This window comes from Anarhichas minor, unplaced genomic scaffold, assembly GCF_050575085.1.
Source record: "Anarhichas minor isolate MPS153535 unplaced genomic scaffold, ASM5057508v1 ptg000014l, whole genome shotgun sequence".
Lineage (NCBI taxonomy): Eukaryota > Metazoa > Chordata > Actinopteri > Perciformes > Anarhichadidae > Anarhichas > Anarhichas minor.
Window position 1 is genome coordinate 6,189,930 of NW_027466460.1, and position 20,934 is coordinate 6,210,863.

A 20,934-nucleotide genomic window follows, 5' to 3' on the forward strand; every position below is an offset into this window, starting at 1 on the left:
CCTCTGGGACACTGGGGTGAAGATGTGTGAAACTGAGTTTATATATCTAGATGAAATGTATTTGTATTGTTACAACTGAACCAAATGGCCTCCAAATATAATCTGCAGTTAATAGCTGTATTGTTGCAGGTATCTCAAACATATATTTTCCAACATATTTTAAATGTTAGCTCAGTGTACAAAGGCAGAAAGACATTTAAAAAAATGTAACCTATTGTCAAATATCAGAATATTTAGTTTTTTTTCCTACAAGTTGATCATTAAAGTTAAAATACCATGTTTATGATCAGCATAGAGGTAGACTGGCCTGGCACAAATCTGATTCCCCATGAGTGTATCCACAATCTACAAGATGTATCGATCAGTGCCTCATCCCCTCCCGTTTCTTTCCAATCTAGCATTGACCAGGCAAGAATCAAGCCACTAAGCAGTTAGAGGTTATTGATGTGAAAGCTCTCGCTGCACACTGCTGTCTGCCCTCATAAAATGCAGGATTCCAGAGGAAAACAGCTCTGGCTGGTAGTGAGTCACACCTAAGTGATTTCTGCAGTACTTACAGAACTAACCATTCCTGGAAGCCCTTTGTCATTGGATAGAAAGACAGGAAAACACATTCTGCTGGAGGCCGCCTCAGCATGCAGCAGCCAGTTCTGACTCCCTGAATGGGATTGTTTTTGTTTTTATTTTACTGTAATTCTTTCACTAGAATAATTATCATTCTGATCTTGCTGGTTTGTATCATGAGCAGGCAGGCCTGGACACGTGTGTGAGTAAATGGCTGGAGTTTATCGACCCAACTCAACCACTGTTTGCTTCTTATGAAAACCACGTCCTCAAAAGCTTCTTTTTCATATATTTTGAAATAGAACTAGATCAGTGTCTTTAAAGTATACTGCATTTTGGACACTGGGAGGTTTTCAAAGTATATGTTTTTATTTGCCCTATATTGTAAAATATCTGCAGGTATATTCATTGTAGCTTTTCAGAATAAAGATTAAATTAATCTCAAACACCTGCTTTTTCTTAGCACGTTTTCCACATTTTAAAATCTCTATTTCAACATATTCTAAAGTATATGTGCATTTTATTTATTTACTTTGCATGACAGATACTGTATGTAATCCTATAGTGTTCTCAGCACAGTGTATGAAATAATAATTTTCTTCTTGAAAGTTGCGCTAATGCTGCGATTCAACTGGTAAATAGTTTACAACCATTAACCTGCCCCATCCTATATGGTCTATTGTATGCGCTGAGTCAGGCTCTGTAACATGAGCCTGCTAAGTGTACGTGTGTGTCTGTGTCAGAGAGTGTATTGACCAAACAGTGACTTCACCATTAAGGTGAGCCATACTGCTTCCTCAGCAGCTTAGCAATGGAAGCTCAGCTCAGGCCTTTTCAGTGGTGCTTACATTTAGTACACAAACAAGACTTCATTGATGAAAAGAGCTCACAATGCTGCTGTAGACATGCAAACAGAGAGTAAACCTCTTTAGAGATGTAGGATCGAGTGACATAATAATAAGGGGGAAAAGAACAAGCCCATAAATGTCATCTTTGATTCAGTTTAGTTCCGTTTTTAAACTGACGCTAAGGTTCCTCAGATCATTCTTGAGCAGAAACTCTTTAAGTGCTCAGGAAATGGAAACATTGACATTTCAGTGACAACTGTGCAAACCCCTTCTGCTGATGAAGAACATGCGACTCTATAAAAGCTCAAAACTAGCCACTAAATGGACCTTGTCGTTAGATTGTTTCACATTGAACTGACGTGTTTCTACTGCCGCTTTATACACATCAATATATTACCCCTAATAACACAGATATAGTGGGTGATCACACCTCATACAGCAACAATACCTCATCACGCACCAGAGTGTGGAAGTGTAAAAGAACCTGCGTCACAGGTTATTGCTTATCCAAGAAACCTGATTTCCAAACATCATAAGTGCTTCCTGCTATTTGAGGCTTTTCCCATCAGCGCTCAGTCGTACCGTCTCCCTACACACTGGCAAATTACTTTTTATTGTTGGACGGCTTCCAACAACAGCCTCCACTGTGTGGAAATCAGCCACAGAGATGGTATCTCTCCACATTTCTATGGTCAGCACATAAAGAAATAGGAAAAGGGTGTGAAATGAACACTGGATATTTACCCAGTGGCTTCCTGCGTCCTGCTTACACTGGGCCGTATAAAAACAATTGTAGTTCTCACAGCAAACAAAAAAAAGGAAACTAACTTTTCCAGGCCAATGAATGTGTCTTTTTCCTGCATTGATTCCCTCAGTGTTTGTGTTTTCGCTCTACATGCTTGTATGTGCATGCATTTATGGTGCGGGTGTGACGGTGGCTTATGAAATATTCACCTGTTCTTCACATACATAATGCAGTAATGTTTCTGCACACGGAACTCATTTGCCTACAAACAGAGTTTGTCACTCCTGACTTTCAGCTTTCTCTTTTGTTTTTTTATTCGGTAATATAATTACAAATGTAATGTTATTACTTTCAACTTCCCTTTATGGCAGGTGTTGTGTCATTTCATTACACCTCTAAACAACAGCTTTGTACCCTTAAATGGTGGGGAACCTTGTGGTACTTGTGTTTGCTCAGTTCCCATAGCCTCATATAATTAAGCATGCATACTCAACCTTTATAGCAACTTGCATGTCATTTCTAGCAGATAAATGCAGAAATGAAACAATAAACATGGAACAGAGACTTTGTAAACACAGAAACAAGAGTTTGCTGCATGTATTCATGTCTGTCCTCCAAGTAGCACTCAGTCAAGCAAAGATTGGTCAATATAGCTTTTATTTCAGCAAATCATACATACACTGTAAAAAAATGCATCTGTATCATAACCTTGAAACACACCAGAGCTGTGATGACAGTGTGTGATTGGTTGAGAGTGGCTACAGTGTCTGAGGTCATCAAAAATGATTTGCATGTCATCACACTCACGAAACAGCACACTTTAAGACTGAAACACTTTCCAGTTCCTAAAGTGAATTGAAATTCCAAGTTAAAAGGAATGAAGGGAGCAAAAAACAAAACTATTGGACAGTTAGATGGCACTTTTCAGGTCTTAACATGGAATTTCAACAGATGTTTGATTCAAAATGAAGCCCGGAGGCAGATTAATAATTGAAAATTAACGTAGGAGCTAATCTAATCCCAGGTCTGCATAAACGGTCACAGGACCTGTCAAGAATACACAAATCTGGGATCAGTTTCAGTTCTCAACCCTGACAGATATACACTATAAGTAGTTAGAGCAGATCAGGTACAAATCAAGCTTTTAAAACAAAGTAAGAGCAAAACACTGTAAGATAATCATCTTTCTTTCATATAAAGCTCTCTAAACCAAAGCTTCCTCTAGCCAGTGTACTAATATAAAAAAAATCCAAATCCAGCAGAATCTAAGTGTTCTTTATGCCTTAACTGTTAAGTTTATCTGTGCTTCTCTACACTCTAGCTATCCTATGGAACAAATCAAAAGATCTGAAATATGGCCTATGTTACACCATCGCAAGAGAGACCCAAAACACAAGCCATATCAAAACCCAAATAGTATCAGGGCTGGACAGTTAAGCCCAGCGAGCTTCTGTCAGTCCATTAAGCATGTTTCTCCCACTATCCCCACCATCTGTCCTTATCGGTAGAAGGCACACCTTAGCCTTTATCCCCTGCCAGACATTTGTCAACAGGTCTGCGCGGCTCTGTGGTTTTATTACCTTGCAAGAGAGTTATTCTGTTAAACAGTGTGCTCAAATAACGTAACATTTAAAACATCAACTCCACTTCTGAGCTGTGATGAGGTTTCGTTTTAGCTCACTGACGTATTAAAGGACAGTAAACATTTTTTTTTTTAAATCACACAGAGTTGTGTCTCAAGCAGTTTATTTAACTATGCAAGTGCAGTTTCATCTGTACACGCTTGAGGGGCATTTTCTCCCTCAAACTCCATTATGTTTTGAGTCCCACAAAGGTTTAGCCTCTGGTTCTACAGACTGAAACAACATCACGCAGTATTAGACATGCTACGACAAATCTGTTTCATCATCTGTATTCCCCCAACAATGGATTAGAAAAATAGATAACAATAACATTTTCTCCCCCTACCACCACCGGGCCAAGCAGTAATTTGTCTTTCCTTGTTGCTGAGCCTTGGAGATGATTTGACTTGATTTGTGTCTCTGTGAAAACAGCTAGCATGTCGGTTCTGATTGTTATCCAACTCACGCTGTGGTTGTTGTTGTTTTTTTGCCTTAATTCTCCTAATGAAGCATGTCTAACTCTTATCTTGTTTTTCCACACAGTTACAGTCACGATTACAAATCAAGATCAAAAGAAACCTAAAGAGTGCAATATTCTCTTATCTACATCATCAACATCCCACCTATACACAGGAACATTTGATAAGGAGTAAAAGGGTTGGGAGGAAGAGGATGATGGAACGAAGAAGGGGAAATCTCTTTAACATTGCGCCTCAGGCATCAACAGACTTAGGCATCAGAGTGCTGCACAAGGACAGGACACACTATAAGACATGGACTGTCCAAAGAAGGGAGAGGTCTTTGCACGTATGCCCAAATCCAAAACACTGGATTGGTTGTGGATTAGTCCTGGTCATGTTCTCTGGTTGGCTGACACGCAAGTGCCATTAACCAATCATATTTTATACTTAGAGAGGAGGAGAAATCATAAACGTTTGCCAGGAATTGGGTTTTTTTTTTTTTTAACTTATGAACAAACAATACACAGAGAGTAGTCCATAGGCTGTTAGTACGATTAAGTATCTGCCTGGGGAGTCACCTAGAAACGTGCAGTTTGACCAAACAAACAGTTTTCTTTTTTTTCTTTTCTTTTTTTTGAAATTACGACAGATACTCGTCGTTGTCGTCGTCATCATCCTCGTCTTCGTCGTCCTCGTCGTCCATCCCGGCCTGGTCGTTGAGAACAAAGGAATCTTCATCATCATCGGTGAACAGCGAGTCTCCGCTGCCAAGGTCTCCAGAAGACTCCAGAATCACGCCTAGAGAAATGTACCAAATCTTACGATTAAAGGAGTTGTTTTGGCGAAATAAGTGGTAGATGGTTGTAACAGAAGATTGACACCACTTGCATGTCTGCGCAGTCAATATTAGCCAGTTACTTTAGCTTAACGTAAGGCAACCTAGCCTGGCAATCTCATGGACAAGGACAACGCTCCAGGAAGTTACCCAGCCAAGAAGTACATGAACGCAGTTAAACCAGAACTTGTGATTTTTACACACATTTTTTCTTTGGAAGAAAACAAGAAATGTGTCAGTTTGTGAGCTTTAGAGGTGTTGGTAGGTGGATTTTGTTACTTTTGCAGAGAGCCAGGCTTCCTGCTTCCAGTCATTTTGCTCAGATTAACTAACTTTATCTTAAATTGAACGGACAGATATCAGAGTGGTAATCTTGTCATTTAACTCTTAGCAAGCAAGCAAAAATGCCTAATATCTCAAGCCTGTCAATCTATTCCTACAACAGCTTTATGTTTATACAAATACATTGTGGCTACTGACAGATTTCATGCAATACAAAAAAGGGAAATTAAGTGTTGCCACACATCTATGAATTATTCCCTCCATGATGCCTCGACTGCAAATAACACGGCATCTCTTTGTTTTCTTACACTGAAACGTGACACACTATTTGCCTACCGCAGTTTGCAGGGCCATGGGTGCGGGAGCTGGCCACCTCGTTGCCATAGTGATCTACACACCAGCACTGCCCGCTGCTGCTGTGACACTGGTGGGACCTGTAGTAACCTTCCTCATCACAGGATGGCAGGTACTGACCTACAAGCCAAAACACACAGACACACACAATGAATCAGGGTAACACACTGTTTTTGTGTGTATTTGAGTGTGTGTGTGTGCGTGTGGGTCTCACCAAGCAGTTTCTTCCCCGCTTGCTTTTTGTTGATACTGGACAGCTCTGCTTTACAAGGGGAATCTGAAAGGGAGAGACACAGGAGGCTGGTAACAAACTGCAGAAGTCTGCTTTTCTAGGGATGCATCTGTTTGAGTGAACTTTGCTTCCTTTGTGTACTTTTTGCTTTCGTGGAGATGTTTGTTATCCAGCTGTCTTTGCTTTTACAAGTGCAGCCCCGTTGACTCATCTGTACAGTTTAAATATAATCAAAAACAACACATTTGTCCTTTCTCGAATCCAATAGCATTCTAATGCAGTGTTTTTCATTTCCTTGTATCATCCAGAGTACAATAATGTATTCTGTACATATCAAAGAAGACTATGCCATTCTGATGGAATGGAAGGTGTCTGATATTTCTCCGATAGTAGTTAAGTTAGTTTAGAAATTAGTGAAAATGTCCGGTTTACTACAACTTTGGATCTTGTTTTTATAGCTTTGAGCATCATTTCTATTAGTTATCAGAGCAATGTGCAATGAACCAAAGTAACTGCTGAGCTTGGGAAGCAACAACAAAGGATGAAGGGGCAATGGACACGAGTGACAAGGCGATCGAACAGGTTCAAAAAAGCCACCACTATATTTCGATTTCAAAGTGCATGTTGTTAATAATCCCTTATTGCATAGACAAACTGTGTATGAGCACAACTACAATAACAATAGTAGGTCAAAGTTAAACCTAAAAGTCGTTCTATTGTGATGGATATTTACAACAAACAGTACAATTGTGAGTAGCAATTTACTTGCTGTAGGATTGTTGCATGTTTCTTATAATATAGGAAAACTATGAAAATAAGACCCAATTGTTGCATGAAATCAGAGCTTCGCTTCTAATGTCACAAGATACAGAGGCCGAAGAGGAATAACTTATCCAGGTGTGAATGCATTTTAGGTGTTTTAGGTGTTGCATGTCAGTGCATGGAGATAACGTACCTGTGTACCTCTGGAAGCATGTGCACCACTCAGAGCTGGTTATAACTTTGTCCGTATGTGTATCGCAGGATTTGAAGAACGTGTCAGAGCACGGCTCGTTCCTGTCCAGGTAGAGGCTCTTGATCTCCGATTGATCCAGCTGGAAATCAAAGTTTGTGTCCAGTCGGGAGAACATCCAGCCCAGAGGGTCCTTACAAATAGGGGACGCCCCAACCTCGAACTCTGTGAGGAAAAAGGTTAAAAATGAGAGAGAGGCAGCCAGGTATACAGTGTACCAATGAATGAAGAAATGTTGCGTATCTTCTGGTTTCTCTGCTTTGTTTACACCACACGACTCACTGTTTTTCTCTGGCTTCTGGATCTTGACTCTCTTGTGGTTGCCATTCTCATGCAGCACCCTGAACCAGTCTCTCAGACGATTCACTACCTCCTTCAGGTCCGACTCACTGCACACTAAAAAAGGTCAACACTAATGATTAATGGTGATAAAGAGACGCTTTACTGTCCCCTTAGTGAGTCCCTTATGGAAGTGGGAAGTCAGGGTCAGCTGGAGCACAGCTTCCCTGAAACTTGTCACTTCATCAGGGCAGAAGGGTTTAGCTTGTCAAGAAGGGGCTATAAAAGGGCTTGGACGCCATGGAAGACTTTTTAATTGAGGAGAATTTACTGTTTCTCCTGCAAAGCATCCCAGCTTACGGTGTGCAGCCATGTGTGCAGAACTGTTTACCTTTCTTCTCTGCAGAGCTCTGCTCAGGCTGGGAGGGGCAAGGACACATGCCAGAACACTTCACAGCAATCTTCTTTCCTGTGATGCATGCCTGGTAGTCTAACTTGCACTGAGCGGGCGCGACAGAGACAGATGGGACGAGACAGAAGAGGAAGTAAGATCAGGTGTGTCATCAAGAGGAAATGAAAATAAATATGTGCTCATATGTCTCTTATGGGAGATACATTGTGTGTGCGGTTACCTTGGTGGAGTAGGAGTGGCCGTCAGTTCCACAAACAGGGGAGGGGTGAACCACAGGGCAAGGTTTGCACGTCGACCCTGGACTCTGGTACAAACTGGCATCTTTAAAACTAGAGAGGAGATTCAAAATACTTACACACACAAGCACAAAACAATCTGACCGTCTGCGTATGAAAAATATTTCAAATGATGTATCATTGCCCTGTTTATATTCCCTGCTTTATCCAAAACGAATGTTTTCTGAGCATTTTGCATCCATGGTGTATTTTATTGTTCTTACATCAATTTCAGAAGCGAGACAAGGATTCGGATTATTTTCTCATTTGCCGGCACTGTGCAGTGGTAATTGTGTTTCTGCTAAGAATGGGAAATGAGGTCAGTGTGGCGTTACTGTCCTCTGTCCAGTCTGCAGTGTCCCAGACAGACACACACACGTACAAAGTCCATTCATATCACTTGGCAGGACTTTGTGTCCGCTGTAAAGCAGTGCCAGTGCTGGGGTAATTGGACTAAACAGTAATGTCGCACAACAGTCACAAGAGAGCCGGGCAACCAGTGGGCAGGCTGCACAAATAGAAAGCCAGCCATCCCCTCTGGTGTTGTTGCTTATTAATGCCGCGTAAACAAGTGAGCAGAAAAAAAAAACGATTGAAGAGAAAAGAGATGACAAGTAATAAAGAGATTTGATTTCCTCCTAATCCACTGTCGTGTTTCATCTCCAGCACATCTGAATGCAAATTTAAAGGACATCTCTGAGACTTCGGCCTGTTTAAAAGAGCAAGTGTGTGAGTGAGAGAGTGTATGTGTGTGTGTTCTTACCTAACTCTCCTCTGGCTGACACAAGTGGCAGTTTTATAATCCTCGGCCACACACACCTTGTGGCGACTGCACTTGATCCTAAGACAGGGGTCTTTGGCTGGATCCAGGCCTAGAAAACACAAAACAGAGAAATGGAATGAGAACTCTTTTCAGTGTTATATGTGTATCGTCTATGTGTCTGCAACCCAAACACAGCCTCTCCACAGAAAGTGCTTTCTAGAAAGACTAAGCTCATGAGCATAAACAGAGAAAACATCCCAAGGATACATTTCCCTTTTGTTCTCTGAAATCCTAGATCAATGATTCCTGGCTAAACCATGTACTTCCTTTTCATTTTTACAGATTCATGCTGTGAGGACAGGTGTAAACGATCTGTGTGTGGGATAATTCTAGCCTCTTCACTTACTGGCAATGTCTCTCTCACGCTGAACTGAAAGCCATAATACCACAAAGTATTCTTACGACTAAAAACAGATGGAACTGGTAATAGGCTACTTCTGACCTTACAACAGCCTGCACTGAGCGTCAGTCCTGTGTGCTCCTTCTGAGATCCTAAAACTGATCTGGTATCAGATCTCACAGCTGAGTGCCATATCTGGCTTTGAGAGCTGATTTTAGATCTGAGTCTGACACTGATAAAGAGTAAAGAGTAAGACAAGCTTGCTGTTTCTGACCGCTTGTCAGCCTTCAGCTGACCACTATGGCGCAGGATCTAAGGCCCTCTGCTGATCTCAGAACAGTTTGTTAATGACCTCTGCTCTAAAGAACCTTACTGTAATCCCTGGTCAGCTTTAGCAGCTTATCCTGCCTCCATCCTCTAACGCATCATCTAATGCTTTTGTTTCCTTGACATGTCTGTGTGTGTCTGTGGATGTGTGTGTGTGTGGATGTGTGTGTGTGTGTGTGTGTGTGTTTAGGGGTACAGTGATAAGTGAGAGTGAATGTGTTCATGTCCTGATGTGCCTGGGTGTATGAGTTTATGGCCATCAGTAACTCAATGGGAAATGAGATAATCAAAGAACAGAAATTCATCCTTTTTCACTGTAGCTATAAATGTAGAGGTTGTTGAAAAATTGGGGATAGATTAGAGATAGCACACAGTCATATACGAACACCAATTAGATTATTAGGTAAATTAGAATTAGCATTATTAAAAAGTACATGAGATGTTCTTTACACACACAGGGCCAATTGGTCGCTGCAAAAGTTTCCAGCTCGAAAATGTATTTTATTTTAGGGTCTAAATCAACAGGAACAGATGCAATTCAACTAAGAAACATGATGGTTTAAGATGAATCGAATACATCTGAAATGTTGTGAGGATAGTTACCTCCACTAAGGTTTTGTTGTTGCTCTTAATTATTTGTCTATCTGTTAGTTAGAAAGATATTTTAAAAATACCAAACACATAAAAAAAAAGAAATTAAATTAGGCCATGTTCCAAGTGATTTGTTTTTGGAGGGAAGAGCGTGACCATGTGGCCAGTGACTCAATTACTCAATAATATCTTTTACCATTGCATTTTTCTAATTTAGTCTTCATGTTACATATTTGGGTGATAGATACTGCCATACGTCTTGAGTACATACTGACTTTGAGCAATCCTGCAACATTTGATGGCATTTTACCAATGGGTGGCGTTACAGTAACATAATACAGCTAAGTAGCCATAACCTAATGACAATAAGTGGGACTCACTTGTATTTCTACTTTATATATTCCTTCTTAATTTTATGTGGGCCTTCTCCACAAATACATCAAGATACACATCCATATGCAGATTTAATATTTTAATGTAATGCTTTTTTATCAAGAAAATTCCCAATTTAAAGATATTTTTTTTTGCTGTGGAAGAGGTATCAGTTGTTTTTGTCCTTTCTAGTGTTTTTTTGTTTTATCTCAAAGCCAACAGCACAACCACTCGCGGCTCTCACACCCACCTTGATCGAAGGGCTTGGATGGAGTCCATGTTCCAGGCTCCTGCAAAAGGATAAAACAACAAATACAATAATACAAATATTGTTCAAATGACATCTGGAATGAATTTTACATGACAAATACCAGACTATTAAGCAGTCATACAAACCTCCACTTCCTTAAGGAGAAAGCATTACAGAGAGAGAGAGAGAGAGAGAGAATAAGGAATTCATTTTGATTAGGTTTGTCTTTTTGAGTGAAAACTTTGCATAATGAAATCAACTGATGGAAATCTAGGAAACACACACCAACACACCATCATGTACAAACACGGAGCATGCATTTATTTAACATAGAAAGTGTCCCGAATGTGTGCATGAGCTGCTTATAATGACCTTAACATCGGCTCATGGAATTTTGTTTGTTTACCATTTTGTGGCACTACTATAGAGAGAGGATGTCACACCAAACAGGCCGAACAGTTTAAAGATGTGAAAGGAATATAAACGTCTTAAAGTGTTTGGTTTAGGTCATGAAAATGAAAATTGGTTTGAAAATGAACTGTTTTTAACAACCTTCCTCGATTGAATCAAATGGCTCAAACTGTTTCTGGATGTGTTTCAGCAGCCTGAATAAGGATTGCATGGAGGTGTGTGATTCGCCTGCTTTTAATAGGACAAGTAGGAGACACACCCTGGGGTGCTGGCTCATGATGCAAATGTGAAGGAGCTTAAGAAATAGTGAGCTGTGCGCCGTTTGACTCCGTCCGAGTTCAGAGAACTCATTACGCTCAGTTCCTTCTCTGGGGCATTCTTTCAAACCCAACACTGCACTTCTCTCTCATTCTGTCACAATGATTACCTGTTCTGCACACACATGTGTGTGTGTATATATGTGTGTGTGTGACTCATTCAAAACTACATGCCAGAACAAATATAGGAACGGAGGGAAATAGGGAAAACAATAACATCTTATCAGCGTAAATCCCACAGTGTGGCCGAGCGCAATACAGCTCCATATTGAACATTTGCACATTTCAATGTTGTGCAAATCTCCACCAATAGAACGTTTAAAATACAATTAAAGAGTGAAATTCTGACCTGTGACCTAAACAGCAGTGAGTAAGAGTTCTCTCCCAAAGCTCAATTTTTCTTTGGTGCACATTTCTATGGACACATCTACCTCTCACGTACAGAGCAGATTTACTGTACCATTGTTATATTTCCTACACTGAGCATTTACCAAGGAGATGGATGATAAGCGGGCTACAGAAACAATCATAAAGCTGTTATAAATGATGATGCTTGCTGAAGAATAATGAAGCTAAATGCTTTAGAAAAGGCCCTTCTTTCATTTTCGTAAATCAAAATTCATTGAAAAGACACTAATAAGGTAAGGTAAGGTACATCCATTAAACATTTACAGTGACAGCTGCAGTTGTGGTACTGAACCAAGTTCAAGGTTCAAGGCTATGCGGTTCTGTGCTACTTCCGATTGTCTTTGGTATAAATGGTTGATTTTAGATTTTAAGGCTTGACAAGTTAGCAATAATGTAAGAAAGATTCAATGCAGGCTGAAATGTGGTTGAATAGATTAACGTCCTACAGTACATCATTGCAGTTTTGCAAACAGTTTTTTTTAACAGGCTGAACATTTTGTTTTCAGGAAGCTTGAGTACATTTACACCTTAGACTTGTATGCCATGCTTGTTTTGTGAGATGCAGTTTCAGTGATGTTTCCTGTATTGTCACCCATGGCGGAAACAAGCTTTTTCCCCCGCAAATATTAACTGTTGTTGAACCCAAAGTAATATAATTCGATTTTATTTTAGCATGTCAGTGCAGTGGAATTGTGTATGTGTGTGCAGTGCATGTATGGTGCGAAAACTCTTATACTTCGACACTGTTTGCTACAAGACCTTAGTTATTTTTCAAAAAGCAGGACATAACCCTTCGGCAAGTCTCCTTCAGTATCACTTCCTTGTGCTGCAGGTGAACAGGGTCAACTCTTGCTTTTTCTCAGCTCTTTTTCATTTCTCCCGCTTGTCCTTCACTGCTGGCCCTTTGTGACCCTCTGCATCGTCACCGCAGACTCTTCATTACTCATTCACTTCTCCCTCATCTTCCACTTCTAAAAAGGTCCATGCTACGTGAAGAGAAAATTCAATAGTGGCTACAGTGGTCTGTTTCTTATGTTTAGAATTACGCACAGTAGCCTACTTGAACATCAAAATATGAAGAAAACCCACATACTGACAGGTTAGCAAACATTAAGCCAAGTAGAGAGGTACTTTTGTTTATGTTCCCCTCTAGCACTGCAGACCATTGCGATTGAATAATGAGAACATTGCATTATGGGGGCCAAGCCCTCTAGACCAGTCAAGACAACAAAAGTGCTTGCGGTCTGATTCCTTAATGGAATCAACAGAAGCATGCAAGGGAACACACGCGTAAATACACAAAAACACACAAACACACACACATATGCACGTCCAGACGCACGCATAAGCGAATAAACGTATCACCACAGCACTGACTGTAGTGCCAGAATCTGTCAGCACTGCAAAACATCAAATAACTGGATGAATGCCCTTCACTGTGCAAGCAACCAACCACCCACTTTCCAAAAAACACAGAAAACCCAAAATTCAACAATAGAACTAATGGCCTCCTGAGTGTACGCTAAAAATAGCCACTTTTCAATTTATCTCTCTATCTCTCCATTTATCTTTCCACCTCTTTTCCTCTCTCTCCCTTGCAGTTATAACAGTCTCTCTCTCCTCATGTGCACAAACACACATAGACACAATAGTGTGTTTGTTCTGTTGGCTAACACCCTAGTTTGCTTGTGTGCATTCTGATACTGTTATAGAAACAAGTCTATAGATAATAATACTTTTCTTACCTTTACTTAAGATTTTCACACATCATTGCTACTAATTGCGTCCTAATGACTTCCTTACCTTCACTGTCTCGTTGCTGCCTACCTCTAACATCCAACAGGAGAAATATGTGCATGTTTTCACTCTACTGGCTCTGCATGTCTTGCTCAAGCTTGTCGCATGCACACACAAAGACACACTGAGGTGCTTTGAAGTGGAAAAGGCCTGAAGCTCTGTACCTTCCCTACATCATTCACCCTCCGCAACACAAACAACACATGACAGACACGCACAGTAAAAACACACCGAGAGAGAGAGAGAGAAAGAGAAAGGAGGAGAGGAGAGGATGGAAAGGTGTAATCTGCTCTAATGAGGCTGGTCAAAACAATTTACTCCTGCACTGCACAATTAAGCATCATGCTCTTCATCACACACCCTTCATTGTGTATTTCCTTACATCGTTAAACATATCTTCCTCCTCAGCTTATCCTTTTTACTCTGTGGCAGTGCTGTAAGTAAGCCAAGGCCCAAAAAAAGGGAACAGGATGTCTGAAGAACTTGAGATGGCACAAGTGCAGCAAAGAGAGCCCCAGGCCTCTCCAGACATCTTAAAAGGACGTACAGTAAATCAGTGGCCGAGTTCCTATCTAGTGCAGGAGACCCACTTATGGCTCTCGCTGAAAGATGAAAGTGAAAGTACATGCCTAACATGTAAAATTTAAATCACAGCAAAGCAAAGTTTGGCATGGAGTACCAGTATAACATTTGCATTTCTGAGAGAAAGGCAAAGCGTATGACAACTGTGCTTATGTGATAGTAGGGTTAAGATGGTACGGACAGCTTTGAGTGCAAGTAAAGAGTTTCATCCCAAACTACCGTCATGATAATTATTTACACTATAGATTAGTCTTGAGGTCAGTCAGCAACAGGATTTGGGTAACCAGCTGTTTTGTAAAGTTATTTTTGAGCTAGCCTACTAGTGATTTACTAAATTGTGTTGCACCATTCAAATGTTAGGAATACCTTAGCGAGAAGAAACTGTTATAAATATGCTGCTAAGAAGCATTTGTAGCGCTGTCCAATCAAAAACAATTAGCAATGTAAACAGGATGTATCTAGGGCAAGTTGTGACATGCCTTCCAAAAATCTGTCTTTGTAAAGTAGAGTGCGACAGGTTTAATGAATTTGTGTTGGACAACACCAGAAGTTAGCATGGCACTGGTTCCCTCGACAAAAAGACAAGGGGATTTTTCCATTGGATTTTGAATTATTGCAAAAAATAAGCTCTTAGACAAACAGACATTTTGATGAACACCACTTTTATGATTTTGATTTATGAAGTGCAAATGCAATCGTCAGAAGTAAAAAGCCGATGCTAGGCTATAAACAAACTACAAAGGCTGAGTAGTCGGCGTGATGTCGTTTCATTAGCCACTTGTTCACGGGCGCCTTTTTTAAGACACTTAAATGCTTCAAAATTCATGTATTTTATTTAGAAACTTTAAAATCTCTTAAGCTTGCGTTAACCACAAAGCATATTTCAGGCATCTTACCAAAAACCCATTCCAAAAACCCATTGACGATCAGGACGAGGGAACCAAAAGTGCAAATATGCGGACTGATTTCCGTGTTTCAAGGCTCATTCCTGCATCACTCTATGTCGGGATGACTTTTTTTAGACACACATGAATAAATATGTTTCCGGGTTAGTCATATTTATACAATTAACAGTCAGAAGGACATATTAGATAAAGCTAAGCTAACTGAAATGATTTGATGATTTTAGTTATTGGCATAAACCTAGCATGGATAAATATTTATTGAAATTTTTTATATGAACTAGATGCTGTGGTGCAACCTGTTAGTTTTGTGGTGCGTAAATCCCCGCTTAGGAAACTGTGACTTTAAAACTAAGCTACGTTTGCACGTACAAAGAGCAGCAGCAAACAGCTCCAATTATTTAAAAAATCATGTTTTTAGGGTGTAATCAAGCATGTCAATCCATCCACACCTTGAAAATACATTCATATATAGACCATTATCTCTGAAGTACAATTAACATGAGCTATATGTTCACTATATGTACCATAGGCCCAAAAGTATAATTACATAAGATAATCAAAAATAAATGTTTTGATGGGCCCATATCTGTACAGGATGTATGACCTGTGTACCACTGGAAACATAGTGGTGATACAAGTTTAATCAGTAACAAACATACAAAGAGAAAGGTAAATAAGCTTGCCAAGACTAACTGTCACTTCTTCTTAGTTATTTCGTTGAAAACTTTTGTATCAGTATTGATAAAGTCCTGAATGCAAAATCACACAGTGACACATAAGTCAATCTAGGACATATCACTGAACAGGAAATAACAGGCTTGCACATATATACAGAGCACATAATGCTTTTGTGCACCATTTCTATCTCTAATGCCTGAAGCCTCAAGGTTAAAACACAGTTGAGAATGCACAGAGAGCCTTCCACCGCCATACACTTCCTTTCTATCTATGTCTTTTTCGTTCCATTTGGAATAGGTAAGGTTAATTATCCTTGCAATGTCATTGGGGGTATTTATAGACCTTTGTTTGAATTAACACAATCACTAAGCTCTCTCTCTCTCTCTCTCTCTCTCTCTCTCTCTCAACTCTGTCTCTAAGAGTTCCAATCATCTTACATAGCACAGCACATGGCCAAGCACATTTCCTCTCTAGCATTCGGTCCCGACGCCTTATTTGCATAATCTAAATCCTGCTCAACAGTTGGACATGCGGTGAGTTACATGAGTCCACCTGAGCCGCTGGGTTCACACGCTTTCAATAAGTGTGATAGGTGCAAAATGAAAGATAGAAAAAGCCTGTAACAAGGTACATATAAAACATGCACCTGCCCTTTTCTTTGGAAATGAAAGAGAATGTTGCTCCTGCTTGGTTTTATCCATCTGATAAGGAATGTTTCAAGGGCTTCAATTCAGGAAAACATCATGCATGCATGTGTGCAGCATGGTAAAGCTAGTGTGCATGAAAAGTGCATTTTTCTCTGGTGCATTATGTAAACCCTCTTGTTTTTGCATAGCTCCTGAGCAAAAGCTTGTTTCTTATAATGTATGTGTGTGTGCACAAATGTTTCATTCTGTTTGTGTATGTGTGTGTGTGTGTGCACGTGTGTCTGCTTGAGTGAGTGAGTGCAAGTACGAGCATGTACAAATCACTGCTACCCATTTACTGTAATCTGTAGTTAGAGGCAAGATATCCTTCTGACAACTACAATCCACCTGAAACCTGTGATACATTGTCATACGGAATGACTTAAACAGTCCTTTTACATTGAATTCTGTAATTTGTGATATCCATTCCCATATAAAAGTAGAGATGTCCAGTCTATTATCTGTGATCTACAGCTAAAAACATAGTTTGATATGAAGCCTACATTTGTGTTTCAATTATTATTTGCAGCAACCTGGACAAAATTGGTTCTTAGACCAGTGAAAGCTGGCTTCACTCTGACATATTTGAATGAGTCTAAGGACAGGCATCGATATTTTTCATTATAGATATTTTCAAACTGTCAAAAAACTGCACTTTCTTCCTGTAACATATATGGCATGAACAAAACCGGAGCTATATTTCAAACAATGTACAATAAGGTATTGTTATAGGCAAGGTGTCATCCGGCAGCACACGTTGTTGTTTAGGATCCTTGGAAGGGACCGAGTCTGGTTTGTTGCCACAACCTTGTGGCAGGTGTCTATTACTCTAAACAAAAAGCACATCCATGCCTCACTGCTGCGGACCCCCCTCCCTAAACCTGCCCATAATTAGGCCCCTTTCTGGGACTCAGTGGATCCCCTTGGACAGCTAGGCTATGTATGTGTGTTTCAGAGGCCTTGGCTATCTCGGGGACTGCTATCGCGAAAAACACGCTCACAGGAGAGGACCTTCCCAGTACCGTTACTGTATTTACTGTCTCGGTGGCGCGGGTGACGGACGTGGGTTTAGACACAACGAGAAAAACGAGGAGCGCATGATCACAAACCAATGAGGGAGAAAAGGGGGGGGGGGGGGGGGGGGGGGGGTCGGGTGAGTGTAGATGATTAGATGATGAGCAGAAACGGAGTTAACAATATAAGCCAGACTTACATCTCTGAATTTATCCCATCTCCCAGCGAGCCACTTATCATCCAAAAAATTGGCGCTGTCGGAGCGGGCGGAGACGTGTCCGAAGGCGACGGCACACAGACACAGCACGGCGACGCTCAGCATCTGCGGACACACAACAACAGCACGGAGGGAGGACATCAGATCAGGCTGGAGGACGCCACGATCGCGTTGAAAACAGAGGCAGCTCAATCTACATCACATCAACGGTGAACGCTGGTCGTCAACACTAGATGTAATGATGCGGAGGTGTTTTGTTTCTCCTACCTTGTCGCATCAGCTGCTATCCAGACTGTATGTGCTCGCTGCCGTTTTCTGTCACTAGTAATAACAGCTCGCTCGCTCGCTCTCTCTCTCTCTCTCTCTCTCTCTCTCTCTCTCTCTCTCTCTCTCTCTCTCTCTCTCTCTCTCTCTCTCTCTCTCTCTCTCTCTCTCTCTCTCTCTCTCTCTCTCTCTCTCTCTCTCTCTCTCTCTCTCTCTCTCTCTCTCTCTCTCTCTCTCTCTCTCTCTCTCTCTCTCTCCGCACCGGCTGACTGTGCGCAGCAGAAAACGGGAACGCGCTTGGCACCGTGCGCGCGGGCCCTGCGCTCTGTCGCTCTTTTCTTTCTTCTCTTCCTCTCGTCAGTGCGGAGGAAACAGTCATGATGGCTCACTGTGGGCTGTTATCAGGCCGCCGCAAAAGTGTCTTCCACTGATTACCTTTTGTGCAAAACACGTTGGGCAATGCTATGATAAAGTGTAATTGGTTGATATCAGGGCATAGAGATAGAGTTTGAATAGAGTTTTAAGCCATAATGTAAGATCACTGACAACGCTGTTAATAATACAAATAAAAAGATTGGAGTTTCTTTGTATGTCTGTTTGCTTGTGTGTCTGTACTTGTCCCATGTTTCTGCTCACATGAGAGGCGCACAGGCTTGTTCATACAATAGTGACTCCTGAAGTTCCACTCACATTCCTGGCAGAGGATAAATTGATGCTACAAGATAACACAGCCTCCATAAGAAATGCATGTAAATGGTCCTCTCTGTATGGTCTGTGGAGGCGAGTGGAACCGCCCTCTGTCAGTGCAGTAGTCCTTTAGGACAAAGCCCATAAGACATTCTCCCTCACAGTGGTTATGTGTGATTGAAGGTGTTTCAAGGAGGGGGGGGGGGGGGGCATTTGTAGTTAGTGCACATGTTTCAGGCTATCACCTAACACATTCTACAACAGGATACCACAGCAACTGCCACAGCTTTGTCACAATGGCATACAGACAAACAGATGGGTGACAAATGAAAGGGGAAAAAACAACAACTTAGTGAGGTGTTGAGCCACCACCAGCCACCAGAACAGCTTCAAAGTGTCTGAACTCTGCTGGAGGAATATTCATCTAAAAGATAATCCCTCATGTTGTTAGAGCTTTGTCTAACATGTCACGTCAATATCTTCCATAGATGTTCAACTACACTGAAATACAGTTACTGTAAAGGGCCACAGCATATGATTCACACTGAACAAGTGAACAAGATAAAGAGGTGGACAGAGAAGAGAACGATTTGGGAATAAAAGAGCAAAAACCTTGCAAACATGGAGAGGGCGAGCAAGTTAGAGAGTATTGATGTTATTTCCAGGCTCTTTACAGAGAAGCCTCATGGTCAGGTGGGTCAAGGCATTATTTTGCACAGTTGCTGTAGAAACCAACCTTGACCTCAGCTTCACATCCTTATCTTCATAAGAGGCTGTGGAAAAAGTGTGTGTGGGCATGTGGAAAAGATGACAGGGTGCAGCTATTTGAAAGTCAAATTAGAGCTATGAAGCATGCATGACTGGATCAGAGAGACACACGAGAGTGTATCGTTGGGCGTGCGCCACTGAGATGCTAAATGGTCATCTGCATGAGCACACACGTGTACAGGCAGGGGAAAAAAAAATGTTTTGATGCGAGTTCTGTGTTTACTCCAAGAGGAAGTGAGCAACATATAAACAGGAAACTGGTGTAGAGATGCTATTGTGGTTGGAGGCGCCTCGTCTTTGAAGCACGCTTTGTTCTCTTGGATCAACACAAGGTGATCTACTTTTGGTTATGACAAGATAGTTGTGACGATGGCGGTGTGCAGGACTGTGGATGACACGGCCATTCTTTATGGCTTACTGTTAGCTTGTGACATTTGCGCAGATGGAAGCAGTAAAAGAGGTGTTTTGCGTATGTGTGTGTGTGTGTGTGTGTGTCTTCCAGCCCAGGGGTTCATACATTATTCAGTCTCAGACATTAAAGATGTAGATGTGGTCAGAGACATATGCAGGAGAGACGCACAGAGCGCTCACACTGACACACACACACACACACACACACACACACACACACACACAAACACAGACTTCTTTTCCAGCCTAAGAAACTCTTTATAGATTTTTCATTCCACTGTCATTTGATTTTTTTTTTTTCTCCTGTGAGTCACTTTGCGATCACACAATGTTGACTCGATCTCTACACGAGAGAACAGTTGAGAAAGTAGAGGTGTAGAAAGGAAGGAGTTGAAGAAAAATAGGACAAAAAGTGTGTACGCCTATGTGTGTGTATTTGGACAGGATAGACATGGAACGTGTCTCAAGGAGCTGAGATTTCACAGCCCAGTGACTCTGTTGCTGTGCACCTGATCACTGAGACGGCGGGAGGGAGGAAATGAGAGGAAAGAGGGAGGTGAGCTGAGGGGGTGTGGGGTCGAAGGGAGTTGAAAATCCATCGAGCAAGAATTAGGGTGCGTAATTTAAAAAAAGCTGCACAGAAAATCCCATCATCGCAGTTTACTATGAGAGTGCCACTCTGTACACAATACAATAGGATATATATATATATATATATATATATATATAGCCAAACAGATTTGGACACCCAAACATGACACTGTTATGTGATTGCTGAACATCTGATTCCAACTTTACGGCACTATAACAGCCCCCACTCTTCTGATGTTTTCCACATGTGTTTAGAACCTGGCGGCACATATTTGCTCCCAGTCTCCCACGAGAGCATTAGTGAGGTTGGACATTGATGTTGGGCCACGAGGCCTCGCATAAGGTCGATATTCGAGTTCATCCCAATAAGGTGGTTTTGGGGGTTGAGTTCAGGGCTCTGTGAAGCCCAATCACATTTTTTTAACACGATTTCTTTATGAACATCACTTTGTGCATGGGGGGCATTGTCATGTGGGAACAGTAAAAGGCCCAAAATGTTGCTACTAATTGGAAAGCTGTCGAACATATTATAGGCACTTTTCAAAAGGCAATAGCTTCCACAAATAAGCCCAGG

The 20,934-nt window shown here is 41.2% G+C and overlaps 1 protein-coding gene across 1 annotated transcript; it reads right to left on the reverse strand.

Annotated features, from left to right (window-relative positions):
• Positions 1 to 2,797: 2,797 nt before the first annotated feature.
• Positions 2,798 to 18,059, reverse strand: spock3 (SPARC (osteonectin), cwcv and kazal like domains proteoglycan 3). The gene is made up of 11 exons (XM_076091238.1): positions 17,907 to 18,059; positions 17,622 to 17,744; positions 10,625 to 10,664; positions 8,685 to 8,793; positions 7,867 to 7,975; positions 7,626 to 7,734; positions 7,238 to 7,351; positions 6,899 to 7,120; positions 5,926 to 5,988; positions 5,694 to 5,831; positions 2,798 to 5,038 (listed from the first exon to the last, which is right to left on the reverse strand). The coding sequence occupies exons 2-11, from the start codon at positions 17,742 to 17,744 to the stop codon at positions 4,881 to 4,883; spliced, it is 1,185 nt and encodes a 394-aa protein (XP_075947353.1). The 5' UTR covers positions 17,907 to 18,059; the 3' UTR covers positions 2,798 to 4,880.
• Between the last annotated feature and the right edge of the window lie 2,875 nt (positions 18,060 to 20,934).

Bases quoted from the DNA above. Each gene is read 5' to 3' on its own strand.
- spock3 (XM_076091238.1), bottom strand. From the start codon at position 17,744: ATGCTGAGCGTCGCCGTGCTGTGTCTGTGTGCCGTCGCCTTCGGACAC. The intron at 7,121-7,237 runs GTGAGTCGTGTG...TTTTCCTCACAG, and splicing joins CCAGAAGCCAGAGAAAAACA to AGTTCGAGGTTGGGGCGTCC. The intron at 5,832-5,925 runs GTGAGACCCACA...TTTGGCTTGTAG, and splicing joins AGCGGGGAAGAAACTGCTTG to GTCAGTACCTGCCATCCTGT.